Genomic DNA, 21,801 nt, shown 5'->3' with positions numbered 1-21,801 from the left:
TGAGAATTAACCTACTGCCAGCAAACTAAAGACACACCCGCCAGCTCTCCTTCCAGTCTCCCACCCCCCCTAGCCTGGGCAGGGTCTCCGTGCCCCCAACGCCCAGCAGTCATCCAGGTGCTTTCCACGCACACTGCAAACTCCAACTGCAGTACGGGAATCTCCTGCTTGGCTGGCTCTACCCGCGTGTCCTGGCTCCCTGCCATCTGTGACGGATGCACTTGGCCAGGAGGGGTGCAGGACACTGTCCCTCTTGGTGCTGTGCAAAGGACGCTGGGATTTCTCAAGCCTTGTCAGTGCCAGTAACACGGGAGTTGGCCCCTTGCACCCTGCCATGGTTTTTTCGTCTGATCTCAGACACTGCTCCAGCTAGACCTGGCCGTGCGAGCTTCCAGCCAGCGGCAGCAGAGACTCGGGCCTTCTGATGAAACAGCCACTTGATGGGATTTATTTGCTCTCAAACAGCATTAAACATGGCTGAATAGGAACAAGCAGTTTCATTCTGATTTATGTGCCCTGGTCACACACGCAGAATATGCAGACTGAAGCTGGGAAAGGCATCTTGCGGGGGAAAACTTTGGGGAGAGTGAGGAGAGGGATTTGCAAACACAGTGCCTGGAGCTTTCCTGAGAGTCCCTGGGCATTCATTCAGCTCAGCAGAAACACTGTGGAACAGGCCCCATTGCTGAACGGGCCCTGGCGCTTCGTAAAGCCCAACACCCTCCCCACATTACCAGCATTGGACCTGATTACACAGACACTTGTACACGGCACGCTTGTGAATGCCTGCACTCATGGATCAATACACCGGACACAGAACCGCTCCCAAGCAGATGGATAAAATGGCCTGTAGCGGGCAGCCCGGTAAAGGGCTCCACGGGTGCCTTGGAAGAGAGGAGTGGTTACACCCGTCCGGTTCAGCACCTGGACCTAAAGGCACCTTTGTGCTGCGCTGTGAGTTACCCCCATTCTTTACACTTGCATTATTTCAAAACATCTCTGGTTGAGGTACCCTCATCCTTGTGCAATTCATCTTTCCAGGGGAGCAGTTTGAAACCCGCCCCCCACATATCAGCCTAGGGAACCAGTTCCTACATCTGGGGACAGAGGGGAGACTGAACAGAGACAAACAGTTCTTTCGGCTTCACGGGGACCCCGAGTGCTACAAAGCGCCTTTGCTTCTCCCTGCTCCTCCACCTCACCCGTCCGAGACTGCATCTGCTGGGGAGGCTCAAGGACACAACTGACAAGAGGGGGAGTTTCTGGGAATGCCACATTGGGCGAAGCGGTCGCAACAGGACAGAGACTGACACGGCGGAGGTCCTGGTCCTCGTCCATGAGATGGAGTCGGGTTGACGGTGGCATGGGATGAGCAGCTTGCACACGGATAGGCAAAGCAGTGACGGGATGGCAGGGCAGGGCAGAAGGGCAGCGCGGGCCGTCAGCATCGTAGGGTCGTGGCTGTCTACAGCCCTGAGACCGCCGCACACTGGCGGGGAATACGGATGCAGCCCGTGCTGTGGGGTGACAGGGACTTCGCTGCTCCCCTCTGGGGATGGCCTGTGTCTCCAGGTGGACAGAGCATCGTGGCAGAGCCCGGCCCCCCGTCCACGCGTGGTGCTGAAGCGGGGACTCGAATTCCAATCCTCCCTCGCTCCAGAGTTCGCACCCGGCTCCCCTGCCCGCCCCCAGCTGTCTGCGCTCAGCGGGACCCCCGGGACTCACCTGCTTGTGCATGGTGCGCTGCTTCATCTCAGGGCTGTCGCCCTTGGAGGAGGAGGACTGCTGGCGCAGGCGGGCCCCACTACCCGGCCAGTCGGGCGAGGAGGACATCATGCTCCCACTGGATGGGCGCTGGTACTGGACCGTGTTGAGCAGCGAGGGCGGCGTCCTGCCCCTGGTGACGGGCGGCGGGGGCGGGGGCGGCTGGTCTATCCGCCTCTGCGGCCCGGCGCTGTTCTGCCGGGGCATGGTGGGCTGCCCGCCCTTCTCCGTCAGCGAGAGCTGCCGGCGGGCCAGCTCCCCCGTCCGCCGGGCAAAGTCCTCGGCTGCCGCAGGCGCGGCGAAGCCGTGCTTGTTGGCCGTCAGCTCCTCGCTGTTGCTGTGGGAGCTGAGGGAGCTGTGGCACTCCGAGCCCGAGTCCCCCAGGCCACGGGGCGACAGCGGCAGCCCGGCAGCCATCTGGTACACCGGGTTTTGGAAGGACAGCGGTGCCAGGAGTTGGGGCCGGCCAGGAGCGCTCTCGGCATTGGGGGTGGTGGGGGTCTGGCCGACCCGGCGCACCGTGGCCATGCCCGCCACATTGTTCTGCTGAGTTCGTGTGGTCCATACGCCCTGTAACTGCCCCATGGACGACTGACTGTCATTGAGAGAGTCAGCAGTCCCGGGCGCGTTGGCCCCGCCGTCCAAGACGCGATTGTCCTGCAAGTCCACCATGGACAAACTCTTGCTGCCATTGGACATCTGCACATCAGGCTCATTGGCCTCCGAATAGCTGGAGCTGCGGGCAGGGGAGGGCTGGGCCCCAGCAGACCTTGTGACAAAAAACAAGTCCTTGTTTTCAGGGGTGGGAGACGGTAACCGGGTGAAATCTATCAGACTGCAGGGAGACAAAGGCACAAGGGGAAGGGGGAAGAAGAGAGAAGATCGGTGAATGCTACACTGCAGCAGCAGACCACTGGGGAAAACGGCATCGCCAGTTGGGTAGAAACAAGCCAGCATGCGGGGGCTCTGCCTTGCTCCATCAGGGGGGAAAAGCCTGGGTAGAGGAGGGGACAACACGCCTGGAAGTACCCGTGTGCTGCTGGGCTGTCCTCCGTGCGAGCGGGGAGGTGTGGGCATCAGGGCTCTGGCATGAGCGAGGGCACGGTGAAGAGCAGGACACAAGGGTCTAGCTGGGTGCAGGACAGAGGCCCTGTCGGGACGTGCTCTGGGGAGCGCTCCATCACACACTACAATTGCTGTCACTCATCCTGCCCAACACCGGCCCTTTGCTCAGGTTCAGGCAGACGGACAGGCGGCTGGGGAAATCCACGGGAACAGACAGAGCGAGCGGACTCTTATATTGCAAGCTCTCGGGGGCAACATTTCCTCTGTGTGCTGTGGTGTCAGTGCCCCACGCAACGGCAGACACCCAGGTAGACCTAGGCACCTACGTGCTACCACACTGCAAACAGCAAACAGCCCCTGTGGCGGCTGCTCTCCGTGAAAAGGCAGACAGCTCAGAGGGCTGAGGACCAGACCCCTGCTCCTCCTGCTGCCCCAGGTGGCTGCATCGATTTGCAGTGGCTGACACAGAGAGGGCTTTGCAGCAGCTTAACGCAAATGCACCTCTGATCAAAGACGGTGCGTTGGCGAGGCAGTGTCGGGACCGGCGCGCGCCGTTCTTAGGAGCGCTCCCTGGCTCAGCATGGAAACAGCTGTACCCCATGCTGGGGTGCATCAGAGATGAAAGCTCTGAGCGGAGCCAGTCCGGCTGCCTTGCACCATCTTTCATCCATAATTAAATTGTTAAATAATGGGCATTTCCATTCGAGATCCGCTTTGCATCTGTGTGGGCTCCGATTCACCCTCCACCAGCACAGGGACAACTCCCCGGATAGGTCTGCAAAGGAGTCAGCACCCCCCCCACAAACGCTGTTCCTCCCATCATGAGCCCAGCCGGCATGCACTGGGGGACTGCGCTGGTGTGTTATTGCTTAGGGAAAATAGCTAGGGGTTTGGTGCATCAGTTCTGATATAACACAGGCAGGGCGGGAGGAAATCCCTGACCCGCAAGCTCCTAGCAGAGGGGGTTCAGGTAGCAGCCAGGGAGTTAGATCCAACACCAGTTCAGTGCCCCGTGAGCTGGACAGGCCCAGCCTTGCAAACCTTTCATGCCGGGAGCTCCCGAGGAAGGTGAAGGCCACCGCACGCGCTGTATATGTTCACAGGACGGCCCTCTCCAGCGCTCACAAGAAGAGCCAGGGATCCAGGACTGCAGCATCCCGGCACTCAGCCGAGCTGTGACCGCAGGCTGAGCGGACAGGAGAGCAGTCCTGGATCCCAGGCTCGTTTTGCTCAGCACCCCACCCTCCTTGGCTGGCAGCACTAAGAGAGCGGATCCACACCCAGGACCTAGTGCCCAGCCTCCCGGAGGCTTTCCTCCCGACACGGCAGTCTCAGGCTCTCTCGCACACGCTCTTACCCAGATAAGTCATTCTCTATCACCATTTTCTGCAGCCCCGCAGAAATGCTGTTGCCAGCGCTGGGCGTCGACACGGCATGGTCGGCCGTGACCGAGACCTGCACGCACGCCGGGTTATTGAGCGCTGTGTTGACGTCCCTCAGAATCCGAGGCAGAGGCCCCAGTTTCGTTGCCATGGCCTGGAGAGGAACAGGGAGAGGAGCATTTGCCGCTGCTTTTCCATGTAAAGGGAAACCTGGGCCCTCAGCTGTTCATCCACACCTGTGTGGGCCTGGGGCTGCCTGGGACGAGGGGGCAGGGTGCCTGGAGAAGGCACATGCTCTCTTGTGTCTTTTGAACAGCACAGAGCAGCCTCGTGGAGGATCCAAGTGCAGCCCGGGCTCTCTTGACCTCTGCAGCAAAAGCTGCAATGAGGAGGCACATCCAGGTCCTTCTGGGGCACTTTGCTCCCTGAGACAAAAGCAAGGCCTAGTGCTCAGCGCAGAGGACTGGATGGCTGTGGCTCCCGAGCCCTCATCCCTGCCTTGATTTCACCATAGTGCAAAGGATTTGCTTAGACCTGCTTGTGTCGCAGGGGCTGCAAGGCACGAGCCGCGCTGGCAGCAGGCACAGAGGCTGCAGAAGTGCAAAGTGCTAAGGGCTGGAGCTGGCACTACCAACATATACCTTCTGGGGAGCCAGTACTGGCCACGCTTGCGAGCAGTTTGTGTGCCAAAGCTGGGCGGTATGGTGAACACGAACCTCCTGGGGACTACCCGGGCTCGCCCCACACGCGCCCGCAGAAAGTACCTGTTCAAGCTGAGAAATGACCTCCCAGAGCAGAGAGTGCAAAGTCGACAGTTCCCGGCCAAGGTCGATGTAGCCTTCAAAGCCAGCTGTATTGGAGATGGTCTCAGGATTGGAAATTTCCAGGAGGAATCGCTGCATGTTCGTCCATTCGTGCTCCAGAAACTGGTTCATAAAGGACATGTATTCCTCTTTGCTGCCAAATCTATGAAGACAGGTACATGGATCTTAGACAGAGCCCGTGATCATTGAACATCCCATATGGGAGCATCCCATACAGGAGCAGGTCAAAGCCTTGCTTCCAAAGTCCTCTTCTCTTGCTGAGTTTTTAAGATATGCAGCGAACGAACACACTGCTTAGGACCCAGGATCATTTAGGGCCTAGGAAAACACTTATTCAAGTGAGATCTGGACCTTGGAAATCAACATGAAAGCTTGACAGCAAAGCTCTGTTTGACAGAGGAGTACATCCCACCCCGTGCTGAGGACATGTCCCTGATAGCCAGTGAATGCTATTGTTTGCTGTCAGGTAAGGAGCCCATCACACTAACTGTAACCCCGGGAATGGCCAGGAGGTGAACGAAGATGAGCCGGGAACCCTAGAGTGCCTCATCCCCATCTTTGATATCTGGGATGAAGAGGGACTCAGCGAGGGCTCACCCTCTGGTTTTGCAGACCAGAGGTGCCCGCACCCATAATCCAAACGCCCCTGAGCTCTGGGGCATCTCTTGCAGCTGGAGGGTGGTTCTGCTTTTGCCCCTCTGCTTTTGAGTCAGCTCTGTGTCAATGCCAAACCCAATAAAGAAACAGAAGCTTTTCTTGGTTTTTTTGGACTCAAGCAAGCACCTAAAATCCTGTGCCCATTAGGACCTAGCACTGGGGCTGGCTTGAGCAGCCATTGCAAATGCACAGCCTTCTTATTCCCAGCGTGTTGCTGACCAGCCCTGGAGCGCACCTGCCTGTCCCAGCTCTCTGCCACGGGCAAAGCGACAGGCCACAGCTGAGTGCTGGGACGCTGCAGCCACCCCAGGGCACCAGCAAACAACATCACTGCTCACAGCCCTCCTGCCAGAGCAGGCGAGCCGCGTCTCCGCTGTCTGCATGAGAGAGACAGCGTCTGTTCCCAAGTGTGAAAGCTGGGAAGGTGCGGATGTGTCTGGCATGCGAATGCCTTGAGAGTCAAGCTTTGAATACACTTACTGCCAGGTAAGGAGAACTTGAAATGGTGATGCAAGGGTCTTGCCGCTCTTTTCTTGAGAGACTTTGTGCTCAAAAGCTCATCCCAGATCTCACCCATCTGTGCTGCTGGTCCAATAGAAGATGTCACCCCCTTAAATATCCCTGCCCCTTGCATGTTTCCCAGACTATCCCAGCTGCAGCATCGCTCCCACACTGCCTCATCAAGCCAAGCATGCTTGGCTCTTGGGCAAAGACACGTCATCACAGTCCCTGTTACGTTAAGAGCAAAGCCAAGACGCTTCAAACGGCTCCAGAAGAGCCGGGGGCGCCTTCCTGCTTTAGAGCGGAGAGCAGGAACTGGGCTGAATTCACAAGCACTTTCTCTTTCAGGTGTAGACTTGTTATGAGTCACAAGTCAAACGAAGGCGGTGTCTCAGCCAGGCCTTGAGCTCAAACCCAACAACAGGGCATGGCTACCGGCTCAGGTGCATGGACCGGTCGGCAGAGCCCAGGGCGCTGCTGAGAGTGGCTGTGGGCACTGACAGAGCAGGCTGCGCCCGGGACAAAGCAAAAGCAAGCCAGGCTGAAGGCAGGGCAGGCCAGAACTGGGATGTCCGGGCATGCACTCCACGCACAGCCTAGCTATGGCCAGCTGAGCCTTGCTGCCTCTGCGTTTGTAAGCATTTGAAGCCAAGTAACACAAAGCAGCACTTTGCAATCGGGCATGGGATGGCCCATCCCTTTGTCAACGGACCCCATCCTCTCGCAGGGCTGGATTCTTCTCTTAGACTCGAAACCTGAAAACCTTTGAGCAAAGGGGAGGGCAGATGCACAGAGAGTGCCTGTCACCCAGTGTAACACACTTGCATGTCTCCTTCCGTGTGCATGCATGCATGCCCGCGTGGCTGGCTGCCAGGCTGCACATTCAACTCGTTTCCACATCTAAGAAGCTTTAGACTGGAATTGTCCGTGCCCGTTTCCAAGAGCGCATTGGTTTATCATCAGAGCTCAGGATAAGGAGCTCAGAGCTGCTACCAGAACCGATGGAAATATTTTCAGAAATCTCTTGCTTTGTTTCCACCAAACCTCTGCGCCTAGCTAGAAATTGATAGCTTCCCCAGCTCCTTTTCATAGCCTCTGAGTTCAGAGGAGCTCATTTCAATAACTACGAGGGTCACTGAGCTCAGATCCGGGGAGAAAAAGCTTTCCTACATGTAGGTCTACTGACACTGGCGGTATCTAGGGTTTGGTCAGAGCGGTGCCTCCAGTGGGACAGCTAAAATCCACACGCCTTTGGTCATGGCAAGCGAGGTGCCTTCTGTACCAAGCCTGGCCAATTTAGAAACCAGGCGTTTCAATGACGGCCAATCTGCCACTCTGGGTTGAGAACAGACCACTGCCCGTTGTTTTGGAAAATAATGGGTGTGTGGCTGCAGGGCACTGACCTTGCAGAAGAAGCACAGGCATCTGTGCAAGCCCCTCTACCTAGGGCTTGGCCGCAGCCTGGCATCCAGCTACCTCTGGCTACGGCCTGTCCCGCAGCGGGACTTCAAACGGCCCCTCAGTCTGCGCAGCGTTTCCCACCTGCAGCTGTTCCACGGTGAGTGCAACAAGCAGGTCTCAGCCTGGCTGCCAACACAGCCACCACACGTGGCATGAACTGCCCCGCCAGCTGCTCATCTCGGCAATCCCAGGGACCCCCGTCTCACCACACCCTGGTCCTGCTTCCCTTGAGGTCCCTGTCCGTATTCCCTGACTTCAGGGAGAGCGGGGTCCCCACGGCTCAGGCTGCGGGATGCTGGCAGCGTGGCACACGGATGCCTGCTCCATGCTGGCACGCAGGACAGAGGCCTTCAAGGTGTGTGAGCCCAGCACCGAGCACGGCCTTCAAAACCAACGAGGCTGCAAGCCCACCTTCCCTTCGCGCTCTCCCAGCTCAGCCCTCGGGCCCCCCAGACTCACTTTGCAAAGTTGGCGAGGTTCTGCGTGACCTTGGCAATGAGGGTCAAAGTGCGTGCAGTGCGGTCGTCGGGGTACTCCTGGAGGAGATTGAAGAGGGAAGGGGACATGATGGCTGGACAGAGGAACCGGAGGAACAAGGAGGCACTGATGAGGCGCTCGCTGATATCCGGGCGGCCACGGTTGCTGCACTCTTGTCTCCACGAAGCAAAAACCTCTTTGAGCTCCCTGGGGAAGACGCTGCCAAGAGAAGCCAGGGCTCGTCAGTTCAGGACGAGGCACCTCGGGCTGCTCTTGGCAAGGAGCCGCTGGGATGCTCCGCCTGCCAAGAGGAAGGACTCGCCTACCAAAACCCCTTTCCCTCTGGCTTGTTCCCAGGGCACGAACTCTGGCTCTTCACCACCAGAAGCCTCCATCTCTACATCTAAGGGAGGAGCTCATTTAACAGACAGCAGTAGTAGGTCCTTACCCTCTGGGGGAGTACCCAGGGGACCATATGGGAAGATTTCCGGCTGCAAGAAAAGCAGGCCAGGAACTGGATTTGGGACTTAAGGCCCATTCGTGCCCATTCCCAGCCAGCTCCCTGGGCTGGACGTTCGGCCTTAGCATTAAAAGCCTGCTGTCTTGTGCCCGCCCCGCTGCCATCCTCCCACCTCTTCCTGGTCCACCTGTGCTACTGATCTGCTGGATACCCCCACCCCGAAGGGCGGCTGGACAATGGATCCCACCGCACCTCGGGTGGCCTCTGGCACAGGGCCGGCACTCCCAGGAAGCCAGCTGACTCCACATTTGAAAAGCAAAGCGATTCAACTACAGCACCCAGTGGAAAGAAACAAACCCAGGAGGGAGATGGATGGGGGTCTCTGCCCACAGCTCACCGGAGAGCAGCCAGTTTAGCCAACAGCAGGAGCCCCGGTCTCTGCAGGGCCCAGAGGGAAAATGCACCGAGCGTGCTGGGTGTCCTGCCTGGCACGGGCAGACAACACCACACAGGCTACACCCGGCCTGGGACGCTGGTCTGCCCAGGACAGTGCCACCCGTCAGCCATGACTACGAGAGGGGCTCTGACCTGGAGCACGGCTGGGGACACCGCTCCGGCTCCGTGTGCTGCTCACGGGCTCCAGCAGAGCCAGGTCTTGGGGTGCTAACAAGCAAGTATCCCTCCCAGCACTAGCACTCGGGGGCAAGACCAGCGCTGCCCAGGGCAGAAGCCATTGGTCTGTCAGGCTCGGCTGCACCCGAGCTCAGGACCGCTGGGTTTCACGTCCCCTCCTGGGTGCATGTACCCTGCATCCGGGCACCACGCTACAGGTCCTCGGCCACTGAGTGACCCAGCAGGCGAGAGCCAGCAGCGCTCTGTGTCCTCACTAGCTCCTGCCCATCTGCTTCTGCCTGTGCACAAACGTTCCTGCTCCGTCTGCTCCGTCTCTGCCCATCTTGGGCAGCCCAGGGCTCTTCCCATTTGAGACAGCAAAGGCTAGTTTTAGGCATGTAGACTGGACGGAGCCTGCTCACTTTAAAAAAGGAGTGGTTTCATCCAAAAGCCCAGTATAGCTGGGATCTGCTGCCAACATTGCCCGTGGAAACCCAGACCCCCCTGCCCTGAACCCCCTTGCTGCAGTATACCTCACATGGCCAACACACGGCTGCCTGCCTGCAAAGGAGCCGAGCCGCGGTGCTTTGTCCCTCTTGCCCAGCCACGCTGGCAGATTTCAAGCCCGAATGCTCTGGACGGGTCAAATGCTACTGCAGAGCAAACCCTCCACCCCACGGGTGCCGGCAGTCACGTGCAGCCCCGGTGGCTCTCGCAGGCTGGGAGGCTGGAGCCACTAAACTGCACAGCGAAGGATGGGATGTGGTTTGCAGCGAGGGCCTTCATCAATCACTACCAACTTCCCTGTAACAAGTTTTCACACGCCAAATTTCTGCTTACGCTGAAACTCTCCAGATGTCCAAATCATGTCGTAATTATAACAATTTTCAGTTATTGTAGACCTCTTTCCTCTCTCTCTCCTGCGGATGAATCTGCAGACTCTATTTAAAGCAAGATCTTTAAGTATGAGGGTACCTTGGCCAATCCCAGATGCCTGTCACCCAATTAAGTCCTCGAGAATCACTGAGAACAGCATCCCGGTTACTTCAGCCTTTTTCTCGAGGAATGGCTGAAGAGGCCAATTCCCTGGCGCATCCTTCGCTCCCCCTGCATCACTTGTTGAGCCTCTATTTAGACTGACTTCCTAGAGCCCCCTCAGTTATTTTTAGCTAGTTATTAATCAAACAAGCAAATAATCTGGATCTCTGGCTCTTTTCATTTCGCATGTGCCAGCGACTGCGTCTCAAGCACAGACATGCCCGTTCGCCAGCCTCGGCGCCCCCAGGTTTGCAGAGACACTGACCAGTAGGAGTTGATGATTTTGCAGAAGGCCAGCTCGCAGCACATTTTCAGGTTGCTCTGATGTTCAGGAAGGTCCGAGGACGAGCACTTGCTGGGGTCCACCTCGCAGTTTTCATCGGACTCATACAGCGCTTTGATAAACTCCCCTGCAACACAGACAGAGGTGGCCTCTGGTGACAAGGCAGAGAGGGATGCTGCAAGTCCCCGGGCGTAAGGGGTTCACCCAGCTCCTGGCACACGGGACTAAGGATGGGGACTGCAGGGTAGGAGGACATGGCTGGGCCCGGCCTCGTCCAGCCAGCTGGAGAGCTGTCTGGCAAGCGTAACCCATTGTAGCCTGGCGGGGTTTGGAGCCCTGCTTTATGGATCAATACCAGAAGCCCCAGCGGGAGGCCTGGCTTCCCCAGCACTACTCCACGTTGGACAGGGTGACGCGAGCATGCGGGCTGCACCCCTGCATGGTCACTCTGCCATCGGCTCGTGGCGTGCGGAGGCTGGAGGCAGGGCCAGCCAGCCCCAGGACCCTGGGATGAGCTGCTGTGCCCCATGGGAGCTGCGTGCAGCTGAAGGAGAGACCCCAGAGGTAGCCGTGCTGGTCGGCTAGTACCGTGCCATGCACGCAACAGCATCATGCCAACGTGGTGCCCAGGCTGCCCTCTCCAATGCCCCCGGACGGAAGGGCTCGGGCAGAGCTTGGCTCCTTCCCTGCCTGGTGCGCAGTGAGGACAAGGCACCTCCCTGCTCAGCCCAAGCACTTTGCCCGGCTCCCGGAGAGCCGCGGCCTTCCCCTTCCCACGCACACCCCACGGTTCGCCTACGTACTCTCTCCCTTCTGTCGCCCGGAACCGATTTTAATTATTCACCAGCGAGCCCGTCCAAAGTATCTGCGGCTCGAGCGGGGAGCTTGGAGCCTCGCTGCCTGCCTGCCTGCCTGCCTGCCTGCCTGGAGGTGATGCCTGCTGTTATTATCCTGCCCTATTACATGGTTTACAGGGAAGCACCATGTGCTGCTGTATTACCTGGTGACACCAAGATGAATGCTTCCCTGATAAGAGACCTATGAACAATCATTGCCCCAAACAGCCAGCAACCCCTGCCGCCACCTCCCATGCCAGCCGAAGGCAGCTGGGGAATAGGCACTTCTCGCCGTGGCAGGGGAGTAGCCTGAAAGCCTGGCCTTTCATTAATCTCCAGATTTTTTAGCATTTTGTAAAGGTAATCTCCTCGCAGGCCAGCCGTCAGCTGCAAATCATTAGACAGCGGGAACAAATCGCATCCCTCTCTCCCCTCGGGGGCTCGGACTGAATCTGTTTGCGGATCCTTCCATCCATCTCCAGACGTAAGATTTTTACCCTGGCCCTTCCAGCATTTCGGCACGAACCACCCCACCTGCCCACTACAAGGACCCTGACACGCAGCCAGCACCATGAGAGGAATAGTGGCCAGCCAGACAGGGAGGGTCATGCATGCAGGCACCAGGCTGGACCCTTGGCCCAGGGACCCTCTGGCCAAGCCTAGGAGACTGGCTTCCATGGGGGACACCCCTCCTCCTCGACGTGCGGTGCTGTCCGTGTGCGGGGAGCTTCTCCCCACTCTGCCCCAAAGCTGGGTCTGCAGCTGCAGAAAGTCTGCCCAGAGCCAGCCGTGTTTAAACACCAGCACGGGGCCTTCTGACAACTCGGAAAGCAACAGCCGTCACACTAAACAGACCAATCTCATCCGCACCCTGCAGAGCCTGCGGGTCTGGGATGCGACACACCGTGGGTCAGCACTGTGGGGTGGCTGGATGCTACGGCAGAAAACCCGGTGCACAAATGACCCCTTAATGCACCAATTTGCTGCCTCCTCTGCAAGCAGGCTGAAGATCCGGCTGCAGAGAACCGAACACTGACTTCACCCCGACCCCGCGCAGCTGTGCAACGGGGACCCGGCAGCCTGCACGCCGGAGCATGCGGCCCTCCATCTGGAGCCACGCTGTTTGGCTGCGCGGCCTGCCGGGAGGCATAGTCCTGAGGCAGATACTGGGGCCCTGCAATCTGCTCCACGTCATGCCTGTTTCTTGTAGGCTGCTGAGGGCTGCTGTGATGCCCCTGGCAGCACCAAGGCCAGACTTCAACACCCTCCCCCTGACCCCGGATGCCAGGGGAGGTGACAGACGGCCTCTCGCAGACCCGACCCAGCCTCCCACCTGGCTCCCTCGTGCACGTACCTAAGGCATCCTGCAAGTATTTCTGCCCCACGAGCTTCAGGTACTCCTCGATGGCTTTGGTGGCCAGCGTGTTCTCCCGGAAGATGAGGTGCTCGTTCTCCCCGCAGCGGTCCACCTCAGACATCATGAGGTCGGTCAAGAAATCCTGAAACGGAAAGCCCGTGGTGGGTCACCGTGCACTGTCACCAGTCCTCCGCTCTGCTCTGCACAACGGCGCCTGGCAGGGTACAGCTGCACGATTGCTGCTGCTCTGCACGGAAAAAACACTTCAGCTCCCCCTGCCCCTTCCCCAGCTCCCCCCACATCCCCGTGGGAGAGACATGCCGTCTGCGTGCACCATCGCATAGCCCCTGGAAAAGCAATCCGCCCAGCGATGGCAAGTCATTAGTACAACCACCGCTGGCACTTAGGCCCTGGTTTTAAGGGCATCTCCTGCTAGGCTCCCTGCTTGTGCGCGCAGATGTCGCCACTGTCTTCTGCAGCTGCATTCAGAGAGCTGACCGCACCGGAGAGGGGTTTCAGTGCCTGGGGCTGCACCGGTGAATGGCTAAAAAGAGAGCCCTGAAATGCATTCAAGTGCTAACAGATCTCAGGCAATGCAGAGTCAGAAACTGAATAAATCCCCATGGGAGAACCCCTAAAATCCAATCCCACCCAAACGCCTGCTGCCTGCCACCCTGGGGAACACCGGCTTGCTCTCAGCAGCGGCACTGCGATGAGGTGGGCCTGAGAGTCGGTTTTCCATGAAGACAAAGCGTAGTTTCTGGAGGCGCTTTTTGGAGTGGTCTACACGCGCATCGTCCCCAATGAACTTCACGTGCAAACGCTCTCCTCTGAAAGCCGCTTAAAGCAAACGGAAACAAATGGCTCTTACTGCGAGGTAAAAGCTTTCGCGTGCAGAGACGGCGAGGAGCAGGCGACCGGGAAGCAGTCCGCGGGCAGGGAACGGTTCCCGCGCTCCGAGCGCGAGCCGTCAGAGGCTGACACTTGATGGCCACAGTCCAGGGAGTTTGGCATCTCAGGATGAATGCGGGAAGTCTCCGGAGAGGGTGGACAGTTGGTCTGAGCTTGTATCCAAAGGCCCTTTCCAAGCAGGCTGCCGGTGAGCAGACTGGGGAAGGAGGCAGCACCTCCAAGCGAGCCGAGTTGTTGAGCAGTGCCAGACGGACTGCCCTGGAGACTGTCGTCCTCTGCCCACAGGGCGCTGACAGCGCTCCCCAGGCTTGGGCCCGAGAGAAAGGGGGTGCACCCAGGCCCTGCACCCAGCTGGCACCGTCAGGCTGCCTTCAAGGGAGACAGCCAGCTCCAGTCGCGGTGGGTCGTTTTGCCTGCGGGCACCGGCTCACCCCGGTGTGCTCCAACCAGAGCCGAATTCCTACAGGCAACCTAGAGAGCGGCCCAGCCCGACCTCGAGCTGCTTTAATCTGCCGAGGTGCTGCACTGCTGGGCCCCTTTCTCCAGACGGCACAGGGCATATTTACCGTGGGAAAACACAGAAAGATTGATAGCGGCTCTGCAGTCCCGAGATAGCCAATTGCTCACACGCAGACTGACAGCTGTAGTGCAGCTCACTGACCGCCGTGATTGATAGCCAGCACTTTGCTTTCCCCTCGTTAGGGAGATTAGACATATTTACAGGACGTGGAAATCAAATGCTATTCAGTGATAGCTTAACATGCACCTCCATCTTCCCCGACACCTTGTCAAAAGGCCAGGCTCCCCGAGCGACTGGCTGCATGCGGATTCAGACCAAAATCAGGCCAGGAGTCATGCTGATCCTGTCTCTGTCCCCGTCCCCTAAATGAGTCTGGGCCTTGCTTTGTGTGTGGGATGGATGGTCAGTACCCCACCGGACCCAAGGACAGCCGTGGCGGGGAGAACGCTGCTTTCTCCGAGAGCCTCCATTAAAGACAGTGCATGTGGCAACTTTCCAGCGATAGCCCTCAGCATCTCCCTGGCCCTGACACGAGCTCCTGACATCCCTGCGACAGCTCGGCCTTTTCTTACTGGAAACACCATGAGAAAACCAAGGGGCAGCAGGACACAGAGCGCGTGCGAAGGCGGCGCGGCGGCCCCCCGTTGCTGCCAGAGCGTTTCAGCTCCCAGCCCACTAAATAACGCACCGGCGTGGACACTCGCTACCTTCCACCGCCTCCCTCGCCTTGCAGTAAGGACATCTGCTATTCCAGCGATGCCATCACTGCACCACAGACGCACAACAGACACGGGTCGGGCTCAGGCCCTTCGAAAGCCACAACAGGCGCATCCAACCGCCGTTCCCAGCTCTTGCATCGTTTGCAGAAGAGGCAGCGTAATCCGCAGAGGCTCCTTCTACCTTCAGGTCTGTGAAGGATGCAGCCAGGAGACCTGAATTCACATGCACGGGCTTCAGCAGAGAGCAAGACCTTCCCTGCAAAACCTGGAGCAACGACTGAAATGCTGGGTGACCTCAGGGAGGGCCAAGGGGACAGGAAAATACTGGGGCGTGTTGCTGGGCCGTTCACCGTCCAGATGGGGACATGCAGTGCTGCTGCCCAGCAGCGCCCTGGCACCCAGGCCAACTCCGTGAGCTGGCTGGATGGCATCTGCCACGCTGCTGCGTCTGCAGGAAAGATGAGCTCTTTACAATCAGTATCCTTGGGAGGATCTCTTCAGACAGACGTGCTCGTGGACCCGGAGCTCACTCTCTCCTTCCCTTGGCTATTTTCTCTGCGTTTCACCCCTTTTATCAGCCGAGCCGGAGTGAAACGTGAAGCCCCTCTCCAATCCTGGGAGCTGCTATCTGTGTAACACCATCGCCTTCATCTGCCCAGGTCTCTCCCGGTCTATGTTTCAATTCCAAGCCTGACACGAGGTGCTGATTCTTAATTAGCAGCTGCTGACCTTGGCTTTTGCCTGATTCTCTTTCCCGTCACTTCCCCAACATACTAATTATCTCAGGAACGGGGAGTTTTAGAGCTCCGCTCAGCCAAGGGTTCGCTTTTTTATTTTGTCAGCTGAGGACCTGGTTGGGAGCAGGGACGCCTCGGGCCCGCGCCGCTGGAGCCCCGGGGCTGTAAAAGCTTCACTGACCACAGAGCTTGCAGAGCCAGGCGACGAGGCCCAAACCAAGGCTGCCCTCGGAGCTCGAATACAAAGACAAGCCCTGCGTCCTCTCAGGGATGGCCCAGGCCACGTTCCAGCCTGAAGCCATGAGAAATTTTGGCGACTTCAAAAGCCGAGAATCCAAAAACTGAAACAAAAGACCCAAAAAGACACCAGAGCTGAGAACGCCTTGCGTGGATGTCACCTGGTACCGACCACAGCCTGCTCGAAGACTCGTGGCAGCCTGTTTCTGGGAGATCTCTAGCTCCAGTCCTTGGCCTTTGAGAGCCTGGGTGCTCGTTTTCTGCAAGCTGGCCCTGTCCCCATTCCCAAGCAGGCGTGACATCCAGACCTGAACGTCCCCACGGGGCCCGTGACACGATGGAAAGCTGTCCCTCACCTCGCTCCTGCGTGGGCTCCCAGGGGATCCTGCCACATCATGCTGCGTGCCATCCTCCTGGGCCCGGCCTCCCAGGACAGACACGAGCCGGACCAGCTGTGGGTCACTCCTCCGGACCTGGCCTTCAACCTGCCAGCAGCTGGCACCCGGCAGCCAGACACAGCAGGCACACGGCCGCAGAAGCCCTCCCCGGGCCTCCCTCACTCATGTACCGGAGGTTGGATAAATGCAATAACGAGCAATAAAGCTCCCTGGTTCAGGAGAAGGGGGCTGGGTTCATTTGTCTACGGAAGGAAATAATACGCTTGATTTCACTGCAGCGGAGCGCGGAGGGAAGGGGGAGGCCAGCAAGGAGAGTCAGAGGCTGCTTAATAAACGATTAAGGGATTTGCTTCAGCCTGGACCCAGCCGAACCTGCACAGCCCCGGCACGTTGCACACCCAGAGACAACAGAGGCTGGAGGCTCGGCCGAATAGATCGAGGGCACGCTGGTGCACTGCAGGGCTGGCTCCCCCGGCCTTTTAGAGAAGCCACGGGGCCCACGCAGGCCAGCTGCGGCACGCGCGCCGGTGCTTCCAAAACAGGCCTCCAAAGAAAGTGCATGCAGTTATTAAACGGCCTTAGTGGCAATTAGGCCCTCTGGGACTTCTGACCAGCTGTGATGGATGCTCGATACGGTCCACGAATGGCAGTAACGCACCTCCATGTTCCCAAGGTTATGACGCGACGGGCCAGTCAGGAGGCAACCACCTTTGCAGAGCTTGGGCAGGGGCAGCAACCTGCAGGACACCTCACTGAGAGCATCCCCGAGGGTGTCCGCCTCCCCCGACCCACCCCTGAATCCCACCACCGTGGACTGAGTCGGCGGCTGCCCGAGCCATTGCTGAGCTAGTGCCCAGGATGCACAGTGCGCACCCACGCAACGTGAGAGGAAAGGCACACTCAGCTCCCCACTCTCACCTGAAGGAAGCCTTGCCCCAGGGAGATAAACCCCGAACAGCTTTAAACCCCACCCGCGCTCTCAGTCCCTGGATGACACCTGGCCCCACAGCCACGCAGGCTGGTGTCACGCGTGCAGCTTAACGCTCGCGAAGCGCAGTCAGGACGTGAGCAGACGCACAGTCGAGCCGTCCAGCACGCGTCTGGGGGGCGCAAAGCCGGTCCCTTTCAGGCAAGGGCCGTCTCCAAACCCGTGCTAACTGTAACTGGTCACCGCGTGGCGCTGACTCTGTGACGAGGCCCAGCTCACAGGCAGCTGCAAGACTCCCCCCTCCAACCCGTGCTGGTGGGGGCACGTGCTTGCACGCACACCCAGGTATGCTCCCGCACCTGGGAAAGGTGCCAAGAGAAGAGCAGTGGGATCCCACAGACGTTTCCTCGAGACCCTACAGATTTGAGCAGAAAACAGGACGCCTGCCCGTGGGTTTCTGAAGCCACCCTGCAGGGAGCGGTCCCTTGCTAGGGGCTGCTCCCGTCCCAGCCCACACGCGATTTCCCGGGGGCCTGCACACACAGCGAGGACACTCTCGCCATGCCTGCCGCAGCAACGCGGCGCTGTCCCGAGCCGGCTGGCTTTGCCAGCGGGAAATCGCAGCACCTGAGGTTAGAAGTGCTGAGCTGCAGCAGCGTTTCCCGGGAAGGAAGAGCTGCTCTGGAGGCACCATGGGTAGCCACGGCATGGGAAGATGCAGCCGGCGGAGGTCGCATGTTTTTAGGATTTTAGAAGCCTGCCCCCTCCTGGGGAATAACCGAGGCAGCTTCCTTGCCTTTTGGGGATATGTTCGTAGCTGGATGCGCGAGAGGTTTAAATAGTCATTAACACTAATGAGTCCTATGACCCCCGCGCGCCCGGCTCTGGAAATGCACCCCCTTCTGCGTTGGAGTTTATTGTCCTAATATCATAACGGGCCGATGGGCAGACTGACTTTGAAATAATAAGGTTCTCTGCATCACGAGCCTGATTAATAGGATTGACTTAACCTTAAGAGGATTGAAGTGATAAAGGTAATAAGCTTGCCAGTTATTTCAAAGAGTGGGCCCCAAGTCCAGTGGGGACAGCGGTGTGGGAGTGAGGGGAGTGTCAGGACTGCAGTTACGAGCGGATAGGACTGGAGATTACATGTGTAGTAATGCCAGGAGGTGTCCGAACGTCAGCGTTTTAACGGCAAGAAACCAAGATGCCCTTTTGCAGCACGTGCCTGCTGTTGGGGAGAAGCAAGGGCCACCCAGGCTGTGGCCAAATAGAAATGTGGGGACCGGGGATGCCATGGCCTGGTTCCCTGCTTCGTTTAGTGTCCGGCTGTTGCAAAGGTCAGGCTGTGCGGGCAGGGCGGTGGCTGCCGTACCTGTGCCGTCGGGGCCAGCCCCTCCCAGGGGAAGTGTCAGGGGTGGGCACTGGAGCACTCGCAATGGCCAGGCCCCCGCTGTCCTCGCCAGCTGTGCCAGGGGTCCCTCACTTTCTCTGGCCCAGGCCATGCTTTGCACAAGGAAGCCAACGCTTGGGGACAGATCTTCAAAGGAAGCGGCGTGGAGCCCGTGGCTGAGGAGCATGTGCTCTGGACACTCGTGGCCAGTTGGATTCAGGCCTGATGCAATTATAAGCCAAACTGGGAGGTGAAAAATCCTTAACCCCTCTCTGCAGACTAAAGCAGCCGCCTGAGGCTGTGAACACTAAGTGTGTCCAGGACAAAGACCACGGGACATGCTCTGGGAGCAGCTGGGCTCAGGAGCAAAGAGCAGCTCTGGGAGCACAAGTAAGTTGAATCTTGATTCCCCTCGCAGCAGCCGGCGTTCCCTTGTCAAGGCCCTACGCCTGCCACAAGCATGACAGGATGGCATGTGGTGTGGCAGGAGCCTACCTGAGGCGAGTGGGCTCCCCCGACCCTGCCGCAGTGACACGGGCCTCCGAAATGCCCCTCCAGCGATGGAGCCACTGGAACAGATGAGGAAAAATGCAGCGAGGTGCAAAGGCTTCAGCGTCGCTGTCTCGGGAGGGTGTAACCTAGCTCAGGGATCTGCGAGCGTCAGCTGGAGAGAGCATGCCAATCCCTGACATGCCTCTGCGTGGCGGTGACAGAGATGCTGAAGCTCGCAGATGGAGCCCTGTGGGTCTCGAGACAACCACAACCCAAAGCAGGGCCTTGGAGTCAGGACCCACTGGTCCTCACCCCTGGCCGCCTACTGCACATGAGCTGTGGGCCCACTCGCCTGCCACGCAGCTAGCCCAGCCCTGAGACTGGGGCATGGCAGACTGCACTGGGCTATCATGCACGCTGCTCAGTGATCCAGCACGGGCACGCTTACGTGCGGTGGTGACGGAGTGAGAGGTGGTGGGATGCCACATAGCCAAAACCGCGCAGAAAGGGGACACGGGTGCAAGAACCCAGACGCCCAATCTTCAGTCCCAGCCACTGCATCACATGTCCCGGGATCCGCACGGAGCAGCCCTTTCCCCAGTGGGCAATGCGTCTACCCCCATTGCCTTTGACAGTTCAGAGAGTTTGTCCATTGTTCTCTTTAAAACCAGAGACAACACTTACGGCATCTCGTGGGGGTAGGGAAAGCAGTGATGAACAGGATAATGTGGAGGCATCTGGAGCAGTGACCTTGCTTATGGTATTAAAGAGCTAATTGAAGGATTGAAACATTAATACATCAAATGTCCACTAAATCCACATGCGCTGACTGCGTCCAACATTACGAAAACAATCCCCTCAAGCTGGCGGCAATGGTCCCTGAATACAAAGCGCTGATAAGGAGGGAATGGTCCAGAAATGCCTACGCTTGTACTGCACAACGCCAAATGAAATAACACTTATCTCTGGAGCTGCCACTCACCCTATCTTTTCCCTTTTCAACCCACATAATTATTGGCTTTAAACGGGAAAGAAGAAATGCGTGTGGGGGGGACTTTTTGTGCTTATAAAACTGATTAAAGGCATAATTAGCTTGACGACGGCTGCTATAAAATATTATCAGATAGATAAACTCTTTGTGGTGGAAATGCCACAGCTGCTGCCAGTTATATACATGCCAGGGGACACGCCATGCTCTTGGGCTCAGACCTGCGCAGGGCTTCTCCGAGTTAACTGCCCTTCCTAGCAAGAGGGGCCATCCAAGAGAAACAGCCGACTCGGGGGGTTATATCGCACTTCTCAAGCCGTGCCCCTGCTTGTCCGGCCTCTGCCCTCTGCTCCTAGCAAGTCCTTGGCCTGCTGAGATGCATTTCTGAGAGCACCGTGTCAACCACCCGGGCTCCAGTCTTCCTTCTCCGCATTCAAACAGCATCACAGCCCAACTGGTGCCCTGGCCAGGTCCCCACAGAGCCGCAGAGGTGACCAAGTGGCCTCCGAATTGCAGTCTGTTTTGTGACCCCGGCATTTCCTTGGAGAATAGTGGAAAAGAAGAAAGCAGGTTGCTTCCAGAAGGCTGGCTGGATAGAAGACTAAATCCTGAAGCCCAGGGGAGGCAAATCTTCCCGGCACAAACAAATAAGGACACAACTTCATTCCTCATTTCCATGCACAACATGGTAAATATTTATTACAACTAAACAGCCAACTTAGCTGGAGCTTTGTCGGCTGGGCCGTCTGCTCCGCCAGCCACTGTGGGAGGGGAGTTTTTATATATTCATGTTCGTCAAAATGATTCCAGTATTTTTAAGATCCAGGCAGGGACAATGTGGTGATGCTCATTTAAAAACAAACCTGGACCATGACAGCAATGTTGCTGGTCATAACAAGGCTCCTTTCAGGTGGGGATGGCTGGGCACGTTGCAGGGATCTCAGGATTAAATAAACTGCAGGAGCTCCAGTAAGAAATACTATATCAGCTTTGGCGACGAGAAGCGGAGGAGCGGAGCAAAGCAACAGCAGAGCCAAGAACAGCCCCAGCAGCCCCGGTCCCCCTCCAAGCCACCAGACCACGCGCTCGCCTCCAAGCGCAACAGTGCTATTTTCAGGCCAGTCTTTTTGCTAGCATCGAACGAGCAGAGGCGGCTGCACCCACGGCAGGAGCCGGCTCCACATGGGTCCTTTCCAGGCACTCCTGCGCGGGGGCAGCTCCCTGGCCCCGGGCTGCTTGTGCTTTCAGCTTCAGCACAATGCCTTGCCCTTTTCTCCCCACCTATTTGCCTTGGCCACTTGTCAGGGCTTGCAAACCTCCTCTCCATATGCACTGAAGCCTCCCGTCGCCCTGCGGAGGGGGCACCTTCTCTCCTCCTCATGCAGCGATCACAGGAAACACCGCATTTTTTTTAGGCATTGGCATTTTCCATCTCCAGACCTGCGAGAGGATTTGACTCTGAGAAAGCCGAAGAAAGGGAAGAAAGGCAAGAGGGAGAGAAGGGGAATCATCGCCACCTGCGCTCATTCAGCACTTCTCAGGGCCTCAGCATTAATGGTCCTGCCTTCACCCTCCCCCCTTGTAAACACGATAGCCGGGCCAAGATGCTACGGCTGCCATGCTGACCCTCCCTGGCCCCCGCTTCCCTGCCCTGACCCACACCCAGCGAGGTCTCCATCAGGGTTTCATAGTTTCATAGTTTCATAGTAGCTAGAGTCGGAAGGGACCTAGGTAGATCATCTAGTCCGACCCCCTGCCTT

The 21,801-nt window shown here is 58.1% G+C and overlaps 1 protein-coding gene across 10 annotated transcripts in view; it reads right to left on the bottom strand.

The window, feature by feature from the left end:
* The window catches only part of DAB2IP (DAB2 interacting protein), a 247,409-nt gene that overhangs the window by 15,954 nt on the left and 209,654 nt on the right, over positions 1-21,801 (bottom strand). For 9 of the 10 annotated variants that reach the window (XR_002102205.1, XM_019540978.1, XM_019540975.1 and 6 more), the window contains 6 exons: positions 12,715-12,859; positions 10,507-10,651; positions 8,114-8,350; positions 4,976-5,177; positions 4,187-4,365; positions 1,726-2,599 (listed from right to left, as the gene is read on the bottom strand). Coding sequence is in view for 9 of the 10 variants with exons in the window: in XM_019540978.1 (XP_019396523.1) it covers positions 1,726-2,599; positions 4,187-4,365; positions 4,976-5,177; positions 8,114-8,350; positions 10,507-10,651; positions 12,715-12,859 (1,782 nt within the window). In the remaining variant the exon portion in view is untranslated. The remainder of the gene's footprint in view (positions 1-1,725; positions 2,600-4,186; positions 4,366-4,975; positions 5,178-8,113; positions 8,351-10,506; positions 10,652-12,714; positions 12,860-21,801) is intronic. The other variant, XM_019540974.1, reaches the window with a different exon arrangement.

The sequence above is a fragment of the Crocodylus porosus genome, unplaced genomic scaffold, assembly GCF_001723895.1.
Source record: "Crocodylus porosus isolate Cpor-Errol unplaced genomic scaffold, CroPor_comp1, whole genome shotgun sequence".
NCBI classification, from domain to species: domain Eukaryota; kingdom Metazoa; phylum Chordata; order Crocodylia; family Crocodylidae; genus Crocodylus; species Crocodylus porosus.
This window is presented reverse-complemented; position numbering and strand designations above follow the sequence as displayed.